This window comes from Lissotriton vulgaris, chromosome 7 (genome assembly GCF_964263255.1).
Source record: "Lissotriton vulgaris chromosome 7, aLisVul1.2, whole genome shotgun sequence".
In the NCBI taxonomy this organism is placed as follows: Eukaryota; Metazoa; Chordata; class Amphibia; order Caudata; family Salamandridae; genus Lissotriton; species Lissotriton vulgaris.
The window spans coordinates 1,598,108,405-1,598,129,461 of record NC_141695.1 but is presented as its reverse complement, the minus strand read 5'-3'; the positions used below and the strand labels follow the sequence as shown (position 1 = coordinate 1,598,129,461).

Sequence of the window (21,057 nt, the reverse complement as noted above, 5' to 3'; positions counted from 1 at the left end):
CTAGAAAGTGTTTTTTCACTTTTTTCTCTTTTTTTCCAATATCTAGGACCAGGTGAAGTTTTTACTTGTTTTGTACTCTTCACATTGTATGGCTAATGCCACCTATTTAGTATTGTTCGAGTTTAAGAGTCCTGGTTCAAAGTCCTGTCATTTTGTCATAATACAATATCCATCAGGCATTGCGGCTGTGCTCACAAGCCTTGTAATGTCCTTCCTCTTAAACCCTGCAAACACATGCCCTAATAAGCCTCAATTAAATCATAATGCCACACTCAAACCTCAAAAGGATCAGTTCCATGTCGGGCTACGTGGAAATTGATAATCATTGTACCTTTCAGGCGCTGCTCCTCGTGTGCTCATTGTCCAGATCTACAATGTAGCTGTCCCTGTAGTCATTAACTTCGTCTTGCTGTGCAGGAGTACGACAACTCCCGCAAACCCTGGCAGCCTCTCAAATGTAGAGAAATCTGCGGCCCGTTGGCCTACTCGAAAAACAGTGGCGGAGCCTCCAGTGTTTTGGAGTGGCCTACTGTTATTGTTATTAATGTGTAGCTGCAGAGGCTTATTTCCAGAAGCAGTTCTGGTGCCACAGGGCCAGATGGGCTTACTGTGCCACAGCCCTGAGGGTTGAGGTTTTTTTCCTGTGATGCCCTGGGATCTTTTCCACCGTGGCTCTGAGAACTGAGCCAAATGCAACCCCTTCAGCACGTGACTCTCAGAGGTAGCGATGGTGCCCATCTCTAAAATGAGAAGCCTAGAACTGTGTGCCCGATTCACAGAACTAACTTAAGACAAAGTCCTAAACTTACAACCATTTTGGTATTCACAAAAGGCACTTACTCATTTTGGTATTCACAGAAGGCACTTACTCATTTCGGTATTCACAGAAGTTAGGAGTGCTAACTTTAGGACTCCTAAATGCCTTCTGTGAATACCCAAAGTCTTAAAGTTAGGATTTGTCTCAGTTTAGGAGTAGTAAAGTTAGGACACCTAATTTATGTGAATACCGAAATGAGTAAGTGCCTTCTGGGAATACCAAAATGGTAGTAACTTTTGGATTTTGTCTTAACTTAGTTCTGTGATTCGGGCCCTGTGTTTGTGGGCTGGGCCCAGGGATAGACATGCTGGCCACCTCAGTGGCTGATGCACAAACCAGTTAACAGTATAAGACAATCTTTGCACCTCCACTTGCCTTCTGTGGCTCAGCCTGGGCTTGACATTCCTTATGAGGGCTGAATACACTTAGGAAGTGGAAGTAACAAAATGCTACAGAGGCTCCAGCTTCATTCCTTACTCCACTGGGTAGGAGATGTGAAGGGAACAGCCAGAGTAAAATAATCAGATAAAACTAGTACCAACATTCAGAAGGCCTTTTCATGTTGTCCGTTCATAAAGCACTACTGTTAAAAAGCCTTGTAACTGATTTCACTGTTATACTGACTGGCTGGTGGAATGATAGTTACAGTGATGCACTCCAGCTGAGTGTTTCTAAGCACCAGCATGTGGGCCTTGAGTTAATGTGCAATAAGAGCAGAAAGGGAGCTTCTGTAAGATAATATTTCATGGAAGACATCAATATGTGCACATACAGTATGGTTTTAGAAAAAAGGAATGTTGACAATATATGTTTTGTGGTCTCATACTTTAACCCTTTCCGTGCTGACGACGGAACCGCTCCGTCATCAGCCGTGGTGGCGCTGTGCTGATGACGGAGCGGTTCTGTCCTGGCCCGCCCGCCGCGCCTGCGCGGTGCGGATTCCGCGCCTGCGCTGGGCGTTCCATTGAGCGGGCGGGGCCTTGACGGAACCGCTCCGTCATGAGCACAGCTCAACCGCGGCTGGTGACGGAGCGGTTCCGTCAACAGCATGTGCGTGCTGCGCGCCCCCCCGCCCCCTTAGCGCTGCGGCGGAATAGCAACTTGTAAAGGTTTTACATATATGTAAAGTTTATCCCTTCCCAGTATGTATATGTATGTGTTATTTGTATAGCAAACACGTAGCCGAAGGGCAGTTTAGTGCTGTGCAGAGTCGAAGGCAGAGATTCTAGACAGTGTGTGCTGGATTCTGGGAGGGGTGTGTGGACTATCTACTGTATCATAGTGTAAATAGTCCACCAACTGTTATAAATGGGAGACAGTTTCAATGAACTAAGCACTATTTTGGACAGAGAAGTGTTGGTCATGTTTCTGTTTCATTTCCCATTATTTATATGGCAGCTCTGCCGAAAGGTGCTAGTAATATGCCATAAAAAGTGTATGAAGCGTACTGGGAAGATCTGTATTTGCCCATCACTAGTATACCATCTTTGCTAAGAAGTACCTGTGCTGGGTGCTGCTGGTACTGACCATTCCTAGAATTATAATCCTGCTAAGAATTGTTAATCTGGTCACTGTGCTTTAGTATAAACCAGAGCTGGTGGTTCAGAAGACTAAGGCTTGTACTACAGGGATCTGTGTTTCATCGCCATGCACATAAACTTGAATCCCAGCAAACCCTCTCTGTCATTTATCCTGCTGAAGTGAATTGCATAAATGCCGTTTAATTTGCCTAAATGGGAGACTTGATCACCTCAGGTAGAAAATCAAATTGCAGTACGCTCACCGACAAATATTTATTGGAAGCACTAGAGGCTGTAGCATTGCCCGGGGATATCAGATGTGGTGCCAGTGAGGTTGTGTGATCAGCCGCGGCTCGTGCAGCTAAGAGCGGTGCGGCCGGGTGGGGGGGATTCCGACAGACGAGGAGGAGGGAAAATTAAATAAAAAATTATTTGTCTCTCATCGTCGTCTGTCGCATTCCTCCAACCCCCCCCCCCACCCCAATAAATAATTATTTTTCCCTCGTCGTCGTCTGTTGCATTCCTCCAAACCCAACCCCCCCCAACCTGGGCACAACACTCTTACCTGCACGCGCCACGGCTGTGTGTGCTGAGGCTGAGCACTGGGGTTTGCACTGGCAAACATAAGATGGGACTGTTTCTGAGGATGTTGTTCTGGGTAATGGAAGCAGGGTGCTCACATTGCACCCTTCTGGTCTAGACATCATCAGCATTCATCATTCCGTCAGAGCAAGAAGAAGCTCTCTGTGATATGTGGTACTGTATAAGATCCTAATATTATAGTATTTTCATATTGTTTACTAAAGTATTTATTATATATAGCAAAGAGTTTATACTTCTTTCACTTTCAGATTATCAAAGAACATGGTTAAAAAAAATCCAACAATAGATGTGTTCTGAATTCTTTGTTTAAAATATTGTCATTCACTCATTGAGCCTGGGTATTTTAGGGTATGACTGTTTATGACTGTATTCGCATATGCAATTGCAACTGTTTCCAAATGGGTAGGAAGTGGGTGCACTCCGGTCATATTATGACTGTATATTAGTTAAAATATTTTTGATAACTAAATTAGACATGTATCTGCTTTAGCAACTGTTAAAGAATGTGTTTAATCTTGCAATTATTGTAGGGTTCTTAACTTTAGTGATGTAATGCAGGGGATGTCATCAGGGTCACATGTCATGGGACATCACCTGTTGCTTAGTCATCGGGTCCTGTGATGTCACTTCCTGTAAGGCCACTGGAATGAAAAGGGTTGTGATGTCACTTCCGCGATTCCTGTCATTTTGGTGAATTGACGTACATGCTCAAATCATACAATTATAAATAAAAGCTCACAGTTCACAAACATTGAATGCAATCTATTTTTTTCACCAAATTTATAATATGGTTCTTTCCTTCTAGAGACATATGTGAGAATTCTGGAATTTTTAAAGAATGGTTCCTCTCCCAAAAAAGCCCTGGACGTTGCTGAACACCTGTCTATTACAAAGAGTGAAGCGAACAAACATCTGTACACAATGGAAAAAAAGAAAAAGGTGAAAAAACGAGGTTCGAACCACTGGGAGGTGTGTTGTGAAAGTGCCAGCGAGAAAGAGTGCCAAGAAACCTCACCACTCAAAAATGGTAAACATCTCAAAACATGTACAGATTACAATTTAACACGTTTGATGCTCCACTTCAGTGAAATACACATATCACCTACACTAATACGGGAGTAAGAATATTGGAATATGCATTTTCTAGGAAGCCCGGTTCAAGTTGTCTGCAGAGTGGTATTTCTGTGGGAGATGCCACACCACATGATTTAAGGTTTTGCCAGTTGCATGTAAAACATGATGGCTTCCTACACACATTTCGGATCCGGCTAAAAGCAACAGGAAAATGTGCCTGGAAAGGGCCCAGAATCAGGAATCACATGCAGTAACTGATTTAGTAATTCCAAGACTAGAGTTGTTAGTCTCCATTCGGGTCTAGGACTCTTGAGATTGCCTGTATCTAGTTTGAAAATGCCAGAAGAAGTAACTCCATGCCCAGGATCACCCCTCCAGTGATTTGCCATCAGTTGTTAACCCCTTCGCTGCTGGCGGGATTCCCCCGCTGTGCTGGGGGGCGGGAGCGGGGGGCGCGTACAGCGCCCCCATGCTCATGACGAGGTCAGCTCGTCATGAGCCACGGCGCTCCGGTGCTCATGATGAGCTGAGCTCGTCATGACCGCGCCCGTTCCAATGGAACGTTCAGCACAGCAGGGGAATCAGCCCAGCGTGCGAGCGTTCCATCTAACAGGCGCGGTCATGACGAGCTCAGCTCGTCATGAGCACCGGAGCGCCGTGGCTCATGACGAGCTGAACTCGTCATGAGCGTCCAAGAGGTTAACATCTGTTCACGTAGTGATCTACACACCAGAACTACTGCCGGCCAATTCCCAGTAATAGTGTGGGTATCCTATAGCTTATGGTAAATACGGGTGCTGCTCATGGTAAATAAGGAGTGTTCATCAGCAAGGACTCCATCCTTTGATATTTGTATTCAAGAGCTGATTTCCCTAGCAGGCTAGGAGAAGGTTTCCTACAGAAAAGAAAAGAACAACTGCAAATGTGTTGATAATTGACTGAATTTAATTGAGTTATGGGGTTTCTCTTTGGAACTATATTAGCTCATTTGGGTAAAGGCATGTTTCCTCTCCACAGCTCTTATCCTATATTCCTTACTATTCTCTTTTTTTCACATTTTTTATACTTCTGTCACTTTTTTATTTGGTTGCAAGAAACTATATCTAAGGGATATATGAAATAATGTACCTCATTTGTATGTTATCAGGATATTGCAAACCACCTTGAAAGTTCCATGATCACATGGAGGCTCAATGCTTCGGGCCATGTACCTTTATAAGGTCAGGGAATTATGAGTTAGCTTGCAATATTTCCATTACATTTTTCGTGGGTATTTTATTCATTATAATACATAACTCCATGAATACTCAACGCATAGATGGAAAGAAATAGAAAAATGAAATATGCGGTTTCTCTTGCAAAACCTCTGATATATTTGAGCCGCTTCTGCACAGCATCAGGCAGAGCAAGGAAGGAAAGAGTTTTTTAATTATAAAATATTATATTGTAGAAGATTAGCAAACTTTGCTTTAAAACACCACTTAACATGGTGTAGCTAGCCACTTTGCCGTTGGTGGCGGTCCCTGCCTTTGCTGCCATATTGAAGAGCGGGGGGAGGGGGGAACCGCCCACTGGCGTAACGAAAAGTGAGGGAGCCTCCCTGCACGGTACTTAGAGGGGCCCCCTCCGGGCTCTATCAGGAGCTCTCCAGCCAGAGTGCAGTGGCGAGTGGGCCCATTTGAGCTAGAGGCCCCCCCGCCCTGCGGGGGATGCGGGGGCCTGTGTTACGCCCTTGGAACCGCCGCCCCAAAACTCATGCCGCTCGGGGCACACCGCCCCTCTCCCCCCTCCCCCTTGTTACTCCAGTACCACTTGATTGCCATTGAGAATCAGTGCAAGCATTTACCAACAAATTGCTGAATTTAGAATTGTATTTACAGCTGTTTGCAGTTAGGCTGCTAGGCATTTTCTGCTGGAACCAGTCTCCTGCTGAAAAAAATGTGCAAAATGATGCAAAATTTCATAGCTGTACATTTTACGGGAGTGATAAAAAATTCCACACACGCATGTTCAGCTCTGTAGCCAGTAGTTTCTTCAGCACTGACTTCCAAAAGGAAAAGCAAACTCTGCATATTGCCTTTCTTTTCCATGTTTCCTCTTCAGCCTTATGAGCAGTGGGCCTGTTTGACCAGTGTGCTCCAGCTTGACTTGCATAGGAGCAAACTGCATTTTAACTGCAGGGGTTCAATGCTAACGCTGGCTAGCATTTTGCTTTGTTTCTGTACAGGATGTTTTCAGCATCTGCAATTGAAAGCTCTGGGACCACTGGCACGACAGCCCCCTGTCTGTCATCTCTCAACTAGTGAAAGATTACAGGAGGGAGCTGTATGCTGCTGGTGCCTGCAGGGAGCAATGTGATGTACTGAAGTGTCACTAATAAATGTTATAGATGTTTTTATTCTTGTCAGAACTCACTGATAATAAGAAAATATCTGTTGAGAAAACGAGTTATAATTCCCTACGTGACAGCTGAATTGTAAGAAAACTTTATAATAAAGAGTTGTGATAGTTTCTTCTTAATGGAAAGACTTAGTGGCAGATTTACTAAATTGCAGCGCAAAGCAGCGCAGGAACCAAAGTTTCTGCGCTGTGTTGTGCTTAGGGGAGAGAGCAGCATAGCTCCATAATTATGAATATGACCTGCTGCTGCTTCATTTTCCTGCACTGGAGTATAAAAACCCTGGGCTTATTTATGAAGACTGGCGACACTTTTACGCCACCGTTGCGTCACTTTTTGTGATACAGCGGTGATGTAAATAATGCGCCATGTTGCGCCATATGGAGAAAGTGAAGTATCTAAGCAGATGTGTCACTTTATAAATGCCTACACCATACGTGCGTCAGGTATAATGTATGCAGAGTGGGCATTCCCACGTGAAAAAGCATTGTAGGAGTGGCATAGTGAAATCTATCAGATTGCACTGCGCCACTTCGAGGACGCTACTGCGTCACAACCTTATGCTTGCCTCACAGCAGGCATAAGGGTGATGCAGTGCAATGGGAATAGACCACTCCAATGCATTGCTGGAGTTGTGTCATGCTTACGACACAACTCCAGCTATGTCTGGGTTTTGCTCCGACAGATACGTCTGGATTTCTGACGTATCTTTCATTCCTTGTGACATGGTGCGCCGTACAATAAATACGCTGCATCCATCGTGTCGCAAGGAGGGCACACTGAAAAGTATTGTATAGCTGCTTTCACACAGCGATGCATCACTTTTCATGAATAAGGTCCACTGCCTTTCAACATACACACTCATGACTGTGCAAAGGTGTGTATGTGATGTCTAGCATTCCATTGGCCCTAGAAGGCAACTTTACAGTCCTGGATGAGGTATTGGTGTGATGTAACTTGAGGGGGCCCCTTCAAAGTAAAGGAGGGCCCCTCCCCACCCCCCTGACCCAGTCATGATCTCTCATGTTAGGGGCCCACCGCCCATGCACAATGCTGAAGGGGGCTCCCTGGAGCTCAGCGGCGCCCAAGCATTGTGAGGGATAATGCTACACCACTAGGATGAGTACCCTTCCAGTACAAACTCCTATGCTTAGGTAAACTTTAAAACAGTTCACAAAGTGGATGTGCATTGTACAGTGCAGTAAATGTAAATGTAAATGTATTTGAGCTTATATAGCGCACAGCTACCCGCAGTGGGTTTCCCGGCGCTTGCTTAGGGAACCCATCCTGGTATTCCCCTGCGCGATAACCCATTTCTGGGCATCCCCAAGGTGAAAGCCAGGTATCCCGCCGCGAGGGGCCCTTGTGGAGATTAAGCAAGCTATTGCCCAGAGTTACAGAGTGGGACTCCGTGATTGGAATAGGCACCAAGGCGAGAATTGTCAGGTCCGGGGAAATTTGAGCCCAAGACCCGCCGAGGCGGGGAATTGAACCCTGGTCCGGGCCAGACCTCTGCATCAGGGTCTGCCGCTCCAACCACTTGAGCCACACTATATATGCAATGTGTGAAATTTACACAAGAAATACAAATAATTCTCCAACTTTCTGCCTGCCTCATCGAGGCTTTTCTTTTTTGATTCAAAGCCCAGTCGAATAAAATTAGGAGGTAGGATTTTGCTTCAAAAACCAAGGGTGGCTGTGCTGGAAAAACCAAAGGGCCTGATTACGATGGCGGTGAACCCGCCACCTGCATGCTGCCGGTGGAAGGTTCACTGCCATCGTTAGGCCAATTTCTGCCCACCACATTGTAATGGTGAGCGGTGTGCGTTGCGGACGGAAAGCCCATCCGCCACGGGTCCGACAGTAGCAATCGTTAGGATTTTCTGTCGGACCGCCCTGAATCCACAAAATAGTGGCAGTGCCAGTAGGCACCATCCACCAGATTAGGATGCTGCATCCCCATAAGCCTTTCCATGGTGGTTCAACCGCCATGGAAATGCTGGCAGGATGTAATTTGGGGGCCCGTTGCGGGCCCCCCTTGTGCAGGGGCTGGTTGTTGGTGCCCCCTACATTTTTTGCCACGTAGTGCAGGGAAATGCAAACAGTGCATTTTTAACATTGCGGCGGGTGCTGCAGCCAGCAGCACCCGCCGCAATGTTAAACGTGCCATTTGCGGCTGCCGTGGAGGCGGCTGCATCGTAATATCATTTGCAAGACCACCACTTTATAGGTGGCCTGTCTCAATCCCCGGTACGATGGCGGACAAACTGAAGTCCGTCCGCCATCCTAATGAGCTCCAAAGTACTAGAACACTCCGTTGGCACAAAGTAGTGCAAAGCAGAGCAAATCACTATTTGCTCCTTAAAAAGGCTCAAAAACGGTTTGGACTGGGAAGTAGGTACCTGATCAAGACTTTACACCTCTTTGCATCACTTCGCCTGAGTTTGTTGTGGTGCAAAGTTTTGATAAGTCTGCCTGTTAGAAGCTCGATCTGAGTTGTTTGGTGCTGGTGGCATGGGAATACTGAGTTCAGAATTACAGTTCGCGGCTGGTATTCCTAGAATTATTCTGCCCAAATCTGCAAGTTTTTTCTGGAATTCTGGGTTTTTGGGTGTTAAATTTAGGAAGAATTAGTCCATGGAAAAGGAGGAGCACTTACTGGGTGCAAGTCCATAACCGATAAACTCTTAGTTATGTCACTCTGTACAACTAGTATTCGGTTCCTTCCTATCATCAGTCTCAAAATGTCTTCAATGGTAAGAATTTCTTAAAACCATGGAAACGAGCATTCTGAATGGATCTTGGTTTCAGAGATGTGTTTAGTGCATATGTTGAGCATTTTGAAGGCCACCTCTTACACAAGCTCTAACCTCTCCAAAAATGCAGAGGAGTGCTGAGCGACTTAGATGTCTCTGCAATTACCACAAGAACATCATACATCATATTCTTTATTGTGCAGAAACTTGTAATTTGGGGAAAGGCCAAGTGCTTTCTCACACAGTCGGTACGGGGAGAGTGCGAGGTAAGTGGGGACACTTCAACTAAAATACAGTTTTGTAAAAATGGCAATTTTGGAGAATATGACATGCATTATTGGAGTATGACTGAGGTTTAAGCGGTACCATACAGATGAAATATTGGGATCTTATAAGAATTATCGATGACCGTCTGTGGTTGCTTCCGTTAGTGTGTTAGATTTACAAAGTGGCGACAAGTGAATCCCTACAGGTTTCTGATGGTTCCTTTAGTTACTTAGTCACAGAGGTCTACAATATGCAACCAATATAATACAATATACAACCAGAGCCTACAGTACACCATCCCAAAGCATTGTATAACATGAGGTAGAGTAAGGCTTGATTTTTTGTCAAGACAAGAGGCTAGCATTATGCATTAACCTTTCATTTACCACCCCTAAGCAGCAAACTTTTTAAAGTTCCAAGAAAAGAACATTGTATAACTCATAAAACTAACAGAACACTTCAATCCATGTAATCCAAAAACATTCCTACTTCTCCCTCTTTTGTTTGTTCCTTCTGAGCAGAAAAGTACATGCTGTTTATTTAGGCTATTTAATTTTTTCTTTGAGAGTTGCTGAGTGATCTAGTTCAATCCAATTTATAGATTCGTATGAGCGACATTTTTCTAGGGGATAGGATGTGTGGTGCACAGTTATTATCTGTTTGAAATAATGGTTATGTTTTTTCCTGTTAATTAAGAAGGTTGGTAAACATCTATTTAAGACTAACAAATTGCATTTAATATGTATATTCAGACTAGGTAAGGTTGTAAGCTAAAAATATGAATATTTTAGTAAGATACAAGTTTAAAGGTAGTTTATAATGATCCTTGGCTTCGGAGCTGGCTTGGAAATGCATTTCGAGCTCTCTAGGCCGCACGTTCAGTAGAGGGCAAAGGTGCACTCACAAGCTTCAAACATATGTGTACAGCAGGTGGCTGTTTTGGGCTCGCACCTTGTAGCAAATCTTTCTAGAGGAATTTGGTAGCATATTATCAAGGGGGTTTGTCTCCGCTTTTTTGGCTTTAAAAGCCAAGAAAGCGGAGATAAAATTATCTCCCTATTACCTAGCTGTCGCTAACACCAGTTAGCGACAGCTAGTAGGAGATAGCGACCATCTTGGGCCCCACTTTGCATGTCAGTGATATTTATCACTAATGACATGCAAAGTGGGCGTGCCAAGATGTTAGCAACTGAAAACAGTCGCTAACATCGCTATCTCCTATTACCAACTTTTGGAGATATTCGCGCTAAGCGCGAATATCTCCAAAAGCTAACACCTGCCCTGAGCAGTTCTTAGCCATGTTATCCAATGGGAGGTGGATAACATGTCTAAGAGCATTAGCTCGCTAATGCATGAATATCGCTGACTTTTCTGCGATATTCATGCATTGCAGCGATTTTTATCGCATTTGCGATAAACCTTGGTAATACCAAGGTTTATTTGCGGTAAAAATAGCCACAGCGCAGCGGTAAATTTTTGTCTCTAACCAAGCAATAGCGATATTTATCGCTATTGCTTGGTAATATGCCCCTTGGTTTCTGCACTGACACGAGTTGAGCTCTCAAGTTCGCACGTTTGAGTAAGAGCAAAGTTGCCCTTGGCAGCTTCAGCCATTTGAAAACAGCGGGATGCTGTTGTTGTTTTGGGCATGTACCAGATTGCAGGTGTTTTTGTATAGGAATTTGGCCCGTTCTTATGACGTGTGCTGTGAAGTTAGAGGAAAGACCGTTGCAGATTATAAAACAAACATCCCTGACAGAATTTGAGCGTGATAGAAGCAGTGCCTTGAGAAGAAGTGGTCATCAAACATCATTAGCACAAGGTGCGTATGCAGACTATTTTTGGTTCTACCCTTGGAAACGTGAGAGGCAGGTTAAGACATTTCATTCAGAAATGGAAGGCAATAACTCAGGCTTTCTGGGTGTTAGTAGCAGTCAAAGGTTATGCAATAGAATTCGAAGAGGTACCATTTCAGGAGTCAAAGCCCCTGGAGCTGGTTTTCAATCACAAGCAGGGCAAATAGTATCAAAGGAGATTCAATAGCTGAAGGACAAAAAAGACATTGTAAACATTTCAGAGGTGGAGAAAAATATTGTGAGTACTTATATTTCTAGTAGAAAATAAGGACAAGGAATGGAGACCAGTGATAAGTCTAAGATCTTTGAATCGTTTTATATTCTATCACCATTTTATGGTGGAAGGGATACATATGTTGAGTGGTAATCTGCAGTAGTTAGATTGGATGGGAAAGTTAGATCTGAAGGATGCTTATTTTTCAGTTCCAATAGATAAGGAGAGTCAATAGCGTCTACTGTTCCAATGGGATGGTCAGTTGTACCAATTCAAATATCTTCCGTTTAGGCTGTCTTTGGATCCATGGTGTTCTATAGAGGTTTTCAAGCTGGTAGTAGGGTATTTGCAGAAGCAAGGTGTGAAAATGATAATATATTTGGACAACATCCTGATTTTGAATCAAGAGGAGGAAATGTTAGAGCGGTAACTGGTTTTGATGAAAGATTTTTTAGAAACTTTGGGTTTCATTGTCAATCAGAAGAAGTCCTTCTTTATTCCTTCACAGACATTGGAGTTTTGGGGATTTACAATAGATACTGTGTAGGGTTCATCTTCTATTGCTATACAGGGAAATAAAGCTTCCAAAGAAAGAGGTATGTCATTTGAGAGAGAAGAAGAAAACTACTTTGAGGGAGCTTGCTCAAGCTCTTGGTCTGCTTGGTTGTCCATTCAGGCTGTTTTTCCTGGTCCCTTACATTACAGAGTGTTACAACTATTGAAAACATCAAGTTTGTCAAGAGGTTTATGGTATGGATAAAAGGTAGCAGTGACAGAGAAAGTGAGGAAGGAATTAACCTGGTAGTTAAAGAATTTGTCGGCCTGGAATAGGTATGCAGTTTTTGGTACCATTCCAGATTTTGTGGTCAAGTTGGATGCAAGCACTTGATGGATGGGAAGCTGTGTGTTTGGGTCAGGAAACTGACGGGATATGGAGTTGAAAGGAGAATAATTAGCATATAAATTTGTTGGAATTGATTGCTGGTCTTTTTACTCTTCGCAGTTTTGAATCCCTTTTACAAGGGGTCTCAGTGTTTTTGAGGATGGACAAAATAACTCCAGTAAAATATTCAAACAGATTAGTGGGAAGCAGATCAAAGAAACTGTCATAAATTGTAAAAGAGTTTTCTGAATTTTGCCAAGAGTACAAGATACATGCAACTGCACAATATCTTCCAGGGAATGAGAATTTAGCGGCGGACTGGAATTCACCCAATTTAAGGGATTGCAACGACTGGAAGTTGAGAAGGGACATTTTTCAGGAGATAGACTTAAGGATGGGCCTGATAGAAGAGGATGTTTTTGCTTCCGTTTGACTTTTCAAAAGGAGAAATATTTCAGTTGGGTTCCAGATCCGAGAGCAAAGGGAGTGGATGCCTTCACTCAGAATTGGCAAAAACACAAAGGTTATGCTTTTCCTCCATTTGCAATTATACTGAAAGTTTAGGTTCAGGTGAGGAGGAAGAGGTGCAAAATTGTGTTGGTAAACCCCCTTTTGGGTAACACAAATTTGGTTACCATCAGTGATGGAGTTGGCGCTGGAAGTGCCCTTTTGATACAGTCTTGCAGCGGGATGTTGGAATGTTTACATGGAGAGGAACTTCCTCTGGTGGAGTCGGAAACCTTGGAAGATTTCAGGAATTTAGGAAGATTTCAGGAATTCAGGAAGTTTCAAAGGCCTCAGGGGAGAAGCTTCACAGCTTTTCAATGATTCCTGGGCACCAGGAAGTGGGAAGAGATACAGTGGTGCATGGAAGGCCTGGTTATGTTGGTGCATGGATCCTGTGTAGGCTGATGAAGTAGAGGTTGCACATTTTTTGGTTACATTATTTCCTAGGGGTTTCTCGTATCGAACAGTAAACTGTTATAGGTCAGCTATTGCAGCAGGACATTCTTTATTAAATGGTTTATCGATTGGGAAAGGGCCTTTATTTTGCTGGGTGATGAAGGGGATTGGTTTGAAGAGACCACATAGATAACGTTATAATAGTATATTGGACGTGAATTTGGCATTAAAGTTATTTGAGTCTTGGCCAGGTAATAGATATTTATCATTGAGACAGCTGTCTTGGAAATTGGAAAATTTGTTTTGTTTAGTTTCTTTTAAGAGTGAATCTAATGTTCAAGCTTTAGACATTACCATTGAATTTACCAGCCAGAAGGCATGTTGTTTGAGATATGGAGGAGAGCATTGACTCTTGTCAGATAAAAAACAAAATGGTATCCATTATTTAAGGATTATCCTAAGTTTTGAATGGTAAGATGCGTGAAGAACAATGATTCAAGAATGTTAGAGTTCAGAAGTGATGGGCTGAATGAGTTGTTGAATCTCATCTGCAAAGCCATATAGAGTTTTTTCAGTGGTTACTATTGCTAGCTGGGTGAAGACAGTTATGAAAGATTCTGGAGTGAATGTGGATAAATTAAAATTCCATTCCGTGAGAGGAATGAAGGTTTCAAAAGTCTTTACAGCAGGAACGTGATTGGATGAGGTGATGAAAGCAGCAGATTGGTTGAACGCTGGGGTATTCAGGCAGTTCTATTTTAAACCTGTGGAGCATGTTTCAAATACTGCTTTTAGTTGCTTTGAACATACATAATGCTAGCCTTCTGTCTTACTTTAAAGTGCTGATTCTAAAATGTTAAGTGTATAGAGAATTGTTTTTACTAAAGAATAGGAGACTAGCATTATCCTTCTCCTCCTCCTGTGTTTAAAAAAAACAGAAGGGAGAGAAGGAACATGTATTTTCTTCTAGTCGTTTATATTGATAGGGACTTTTTGAGATGATATAATGTAACATTTGTTTCTTTTTCTGAATGTTGGAGGAGTATTTTATTTTGATTATTATGAAAGTTTTGCTTTCATGTTTTAAACAATCAATGAGCAACATGCAGGGAAGATGGACGAGCTGGGTGAACAGAGAGCACCATCAAAAGAGGGAGAAGTTGGAATGCAGTTGGATTATAAGGACTGAAGTTTTCTCTTTGCTTTATGAGTCATAAAATGTTCCTTTTCTTGGAACTTTGAGATGTTTGTTGCTCAGAGGTGGTAAATAAAAGGTTAATGCATAGTGTTAGCCTCCTTGTCTTTAATGAAATCATGAATCTCTATACACTAAATCTTTGAGAATCTGCATTTTGTCATAACATTACGTGCCTGTTAAAGTGTGATAGTGTAAGGAATAATGGAACAAAATTTGTAGAGTCTATGATAGTTGGCAGCCGCAAAATAAAAAATACCCATCCCTTTTCATCCTTTGATCTGTTTAGTCTCATACATACTTTGCTCTGCCCACCACAGCATACAGCATAGGGAAATATGTCAGCCCATGCTTATCACTGGCTCTCTTCCACTGTGAGTGACACATAACCACATGTTCACATCCACCTAAAAAGAACTGCAGGTCATTGCCAAGGCTGGTGGGCCAGTGCTTTACTTTTAACAATTATTTTTTTCTTTCCTTTATCCTTATTTATGTTTTCCAGTCACCCTGGTGTGTTTAAACTATGTCTTCAGGTTACAGAAATTAATTAAAAGTCAATTGTACCTTTTGTTTGCACTAATATAAATCCTATTTTCCTTTTATGTGCATTAAAACTATTTAAAAACATGCTATACCTGTTCTCTGCCTAGGGGGAAGTTTCATGGCTGTTCTATTAATATTATAAATAGATGGTCATTATTTTTTTCTAGTTTAAAACAAATATTGCCACTATATTGTTGTGATGTTTAGGTGATGGCATATTTTCTTTTTAAAAATCTTTTTATGTTTTTGATAAATGCTGGCAACATAGAACTATTAACTTCCAAACCAGCTTGCCAAGGCCAGGCCTGTTGGCTTTGCCACTGCTTGTTTTAAAATTATAAGTTCAACAAGGGGAAAAATGGGGAAAAAACTTATAACAGCAAGCAAATCCTGGAAACTTTGGTGTAGTTTGTTCTCTCTAAATCAAATACCTACATAGTAGTCTATATATGGCATTGATAGTCTTCAATTACCAGTCTCATGGTCATTGTGAATCTGAAAATTAAGCTTTGTTCAGGTAGGAGGCTTCATTACTATAAATCATGGAGCTAGATTTAAAATCAATCTTGAAAATATAACCTTGTGGTTTTCTGCTTAGGTTTGGAGTTAATTTCTGTTTTTTTGCTTCTCAATAGATGAAAGTTTTCAGGAGCATGCCTTCAAAGCTGAACATGTGTCGGTTCCCACTGGTGCACTAGGAGAGGGGGGCACATGCATCAAGCTGGGCAGTTGCTACTCTTAATGGCGGTTATTAAGGAATCGCTATTAAGGAATCGCAATTGTCTATGCATGTAGGTTTCGCTAAAATATTAGCAATTCCTTCATATTGCTTAATTGCAAATCGCAAATTGCGATTCGCAATTAAGGAATGGCTTCCTATTCATTCCTATGGGTCTAGAGGCCCATAGGAGTGAATGGGATTGCATTCGCAATTTGCGAGTACCAAATAGGTACTCGCAAATTGCCCATGCAATTTCAAGGGTTCAAGGGTGCCAAAAGGCCACCCTGATGCACCCCCAAAAAAGGTAAGTATGCACTTGTGGTGCACACAAAATAGTGATGAGGAGTGGCTAAGTGAAATAGATTAGGATACTGGGTCATCACACCGCCTTGTGGTTCTTTCATGGAACATAAATGGTTTCAGTAAAATTTCAAAATCATATACTCTAAAACAAAATAATAGATATTCATGAGATTGTGTGCTTGCAAGAAACCTGGCTGTTCGCTGAAACCCCCTCAGTAGAAGGATTTGTGCCGGTCAATAAGCCTGCAACAACGGGGCAGCTAGGGCCACCAACAGGAGGAATCTCTATCCTAATAGCAACTAGAATAGCTAGAAAGGTAACACCCATATCAGTAACTTGTAAATGGTTAGTAGCATGCAAGGTGGAGCCCTGGGACCCATACCCTATGAAGGAAAATCTGATAATAGCTAATGTATATATACAGGGGGGGGCAGTCTGAGAAATATAGGCTAGAAATGAAAAGGATGAAAGAAGACATTGATTGGTTATGTGAAAGCTATCCGAAAGATATCCTCATATTGATGGGGGACATGAACCACAGATTGAACCCAAATAAAATGGATAAATGGTCCAAAGAAATGCTAAAATGATTCAATATAAAGGCGGCAACATTCCCATTAACTAAAGGATCTAAATGTGATATAGCACTGGGAAATTATCTGGGCTCGAAAGGCTTAGTTTGCTTTAATGGGCAGTAGGCGAGGATCGACCAGCACATCAGACCTTTCAGATCGGCCAACAAATTTGCCCAATTGATTATATTTATATGCACGCCTGGAATTTTGATAAATAAGGGATTTTAAAGTTGGCTCTGAGGAAGGAAGTGATCACCATCCTCTGAAGTTAAAACTAAAAAGAGGGAATGTAGTACAAAGGGAAAAGGTGATCCCAGTCCAGTTGGAATACCCGATAAAGACTGTCCACAAGACTAACAGAGGAGTATATGGAAAAATTGTCAACTTATCAGTAAAATCAGCCAATGGGTGATAGTGTAGAGCCCCACCTGAAAGGGTATGAGAAGATCATTGGGCAGGTTGTACAATGCTTAAGAGTAGCTTTAAATGGGAAAGGATAAAAAAATGTAGTAGCCTCTAACAACCAAAACAATAGAAACAATTGGTATACTAAGGAATGTAAGGCCCTCAAGGCGAAAATAAGGAAGGTGAAATTAAGGTACACTAGTGAAAGCCATAATGAACTGATGAGGCTAAGGCACAGGTAAAAAAACTTAATCAGAGACAAGAAAAGAGAGCTCAAAGAAAAGTGTTGGAGACTTATGATAGAGGCTATCGAAACTAAAAACACAAAAGACTTTTGGAAATTAGTACAAGAGGGGTCGGGAAAATCCCAGGGTCGGATGGTCTGTGTTGACCAAGGTTGACCAAGGTTGGTCCAAGGTTGGGTGGACCATCTGGAGGAGATATATGGTGAAGAAGGCGAGACGGTGGAGGAACAGGCAACACCTTGGGAGAGAGTAGGTGAGGATACCAGAGATATGTTTGCACTAACAAACATTAGAAATACAATCGCAAGACTAAGCCTTACCCATGCTGCTTGTCATGACGATATGCCCACGATAATAATAAAAAGTCGCCCAAATTGGTGGGCAGAGTTATTGCACAGGTTGTTTGATAGAATTCTGAGTACATGTATTATTCCAGAAAGCTGGAGAGGGCCAATTATCAGACGATCCATAAAAAGGGAGTGGGAGTGCTTTGCTTGGGGAAAACTAAAAGCAAATTTAACTGGCACTTAGGATCCGAGAGACTGGAAGTAGTGACTGAATACAAGTACCTTGGAATTTGGTTCGAGCGGTCTCTGAAAGGGAATATCCACCTAGAGGCCCTAAAGACTAGGGCTATTGCCTTGGTGAGCGGGCTGAAAAAGTTTAATAAATCCTTTAGAGATATGTCATGCAGACCGGTGCTAAAAACCTATGAAGCAATGATCTCCCCGCAACTCCTATATGGAGCTGAATTGCTATGTAGTAGCGGAAAAGGCAGGTGGGATGCTGAGGAGGGAAAATGTTGGACGTATTTACTGTCACTCCCCAGTTCTGCTATGATCCAAGCAACAAGATTGGAAACTGGCCTGATCTCAAGGACTATGCCGGCCGCAAAAGCCCTAATAAGATTCTGGGGGAAACTGAATGGGGAAGATGGACAAAAAAATTCTCAGTTGTGCAAGAATGAAATTGTGCGCAGTGAATTAAAATGGGCAAAAAGGACTAGGGCTAACCTGGCCACCGTCTGCATGGCTATGAAAGTTCAGCAGCTTCCGCAGTCCTTACATATTGATATTTCCAAGAGTGAGCTGAAAGCGTTAGGCAAAGAACTGTGAAATGACTACCACTATCTAAGAGAGAAAAAATCTGTAGATTTTATGTTAAATGAGTAGCGCTATATAGTGAGTTACCCATTACTGGACACTTTACCATGTCCGCTGTTAAGAAATGAAGTGCTGAGAGTAAGGATTGGTCTTAACCCCTTTAAGATGAGTAATACGGCAATAGCAAAAATGATTGGCATAGGAGGGAATTGTGTCTGTGGATTGAACACCAAAAGTGATAGGTTGCATATTTTGTTGGTTTGCTTAAAACTCAGACAACAGTGGAGACAATGGTTACGCCCAATATTTTTGAAATATGGAATTATGACTCAAGGGCATGCCACAGAATTTTTAACTGAGATGCGTTTCTTAGATGTAGCATGTGCTATTGGTAGATTTATGAAGGCAGTTAATGCAGTGTTTATTGAAAACAAGTAGAGGTTTGGTGTATTTTTAAGAATTGTATAACGATTTTATTGCAATATAGGTTTTATCTGAACTACTTATTTATGTTTTAATAGATGGAAATTACTATTATATGTATTTGTTATCATATTTTAATGTTGTACTGTTTAAAGGCCATTGGTCTAAATAAACACATCTTTGATTGAGATTGAGATAGTAACGTGTGCACCACAATGTACTTGGAAAAATGCATTTATTAGCATTTTTCAAACGAATTGCAAATTACCGTCAACTTGAAGTTGATGGTAATTTGCAATTCCAATTTGCGTAAGCGCAATTTGCGAATGCATAATGCATCTCATTTAGGGAATCGCAATTTGCGATTCCCTATATACATTCACAATTTAGGTGATCGAAAAAAATGCGATTACCTATTTTGCGAATGCATTTTGTTTGCTGCATCGCAAATTGCATTTTACCATTCGCAAATGGGCCGATTGCGACAGGTAAAATGCTTGATGCATGTGCCCCTAGAATTCCAATGCGCAACATTTGAAGACATTTCTGCATCCCTAATTGTATATAGTGTTCAATTTCCTATGCAATTTAAAACTTTTTTCCTCCATAAAATAAACCGTTCCTCATGAACTCCCATCAAATGTTTGAGTGTTCCGTTACACCCTGGACTCTGATTTATTCCTGACCTTTATATTAATCAACATAAGAGTGTCAAACAAAGGAAAAAAACATCAAGAAAGAGAGCGGGAAGCCAGATGTGCAGGTAGTCAGTATAGTGGTTTACGCCACCTATAGGTTCCCAGTTAGTAAAGGAATAGAGTGCACGTGCTTAGTGTGGAAAAACGATAACGATGTATCGGGCGGCGGACGTGGCTGAAACAGGTTCACAGGCGGGGAGTCGCTTAGCAGCAAATTGACTGAGCGTGAAGGTTTCCCCCTGCCGCCAGCCCATGATGTTCCAAACCGGACAATTTCAATTTTTTTGTCTCCCTTAATGAGGCGAGACCACTGGATATTATCCTCCATAGGAACTTTTACTATATCAGGTTGTATTAGTCAATTTTTTCCGTTTTCTACACCTTAGGTCAGGATACCTTAGTGAGTGTCCACCAAGGAGTAAGAATGAATGTTCTGGTCCTGATGAATGCTGAGCTGACTTTAGGCTCTTAAGCAGAAACATGTTGACCATCTTTGTTTATTTGTCACTACTGTGAGGACTTATTGGTTCAAACTAACTCAACCAATCCCCAGTCCTTTCTTTTTTTCACCATTTTTAATAGAGTTAGAGCTACCTTCTCAATAAAATTAATTGCTTGATGAATAGCCTACACTCTTTTTAAAGCACTTTTCCAATCACCAATTCATGTTCCTTTCAAACTATCAGGGGCCCAATGAAGACAACTGGCTACCAACTTTTAGTTGGGGCCTGAGGGTCCTTTTTCCACACTAAGCACGTGCACTCTATTCCTTTACTAACTGGGAACCTATAGGCGGCGTAAACCACTATACTGACTACCTGCACATCTGGCTTCCCGCTCTCTTTCTTGATGTTTTTTTCCTTTGTTTGACACTCTTATGTTGATTGATATAAATGTATCTGTAAGGGGTAAAAGAGTGGTCCTAGAAACCCTTTCTCTTCTGTTGTTTCAATTTATTCCTGACCTTGACAGGATTAAATATTTGACCATTTCTAATGATGGAATAAGTCCAGGAGCGTAGGTTGGTCAGTAATATGGGGGTGGGGGTGGAATGAGCTTCAGATTTTCTAACAATCACGCTGGTTACAATACATTATATAGAAAGGAGGGCATGAGGGGAGCTTCTGGAGCAGTAGCTTGGATATGGGCCACTCCTGGCATGGCCACAACGAGCACAGCGGTACAGGAAAGAAGCCCCTGGAGCTCAAGTAGCAGACTTGTTTCGCAGGTCCGATGGCTTCTCAGGAGAGAGTACAGCCACCACCAAGCCCTTCCCTCACTTGCCGTCCGCCGGCTGCCTTGGCTCAGACGGTCCTGGCTGGGAAGGGCATGGATCCTGAAACTCCAAACTTTGTCCTCTGCTTTCTAGGCTCAGTGGGAGACCTGAAGTGCTGTTGATAGCAAATGTGTGCATTCCACAGGATGTCTTCGGGATAGTTAAAGGTGAGGCCACAGCACTAAGAAATTGGCACCGCCAGGTTCGCTGGCTAAGCAACATCTCACTCGTTATTCACATTTTACCTGTGTATAATTTTATGATGTATAATGCCC

General features: G+C 42.3%; 1 protein-coding gene across 3 annotated transcripts in view; it reads left to right on the top strand.

Moving 5' to 3' along the window:
* ZBP1 (Z-DNA binding protein 1) overlaps positions 1-21,057 on the top strand; it is a 236,830-nt gene that overhangs the window by 76,590 nt on the left and 139,183 nt on the right. For all 3 annotated transcript variants that reach the window (XM_086932516.1, XM_086932514.1, XM_086932515.1), the window contains exon 2: positions 3,746-3,967. In XM_086932516.1, the coding sequence (XP_086788642.1) occupies positions 3,746-3,967 (222 nt within the window). The remainder of the gene's footprint in view (positions 1-3,745; positions 3,968-21,057) is intronic.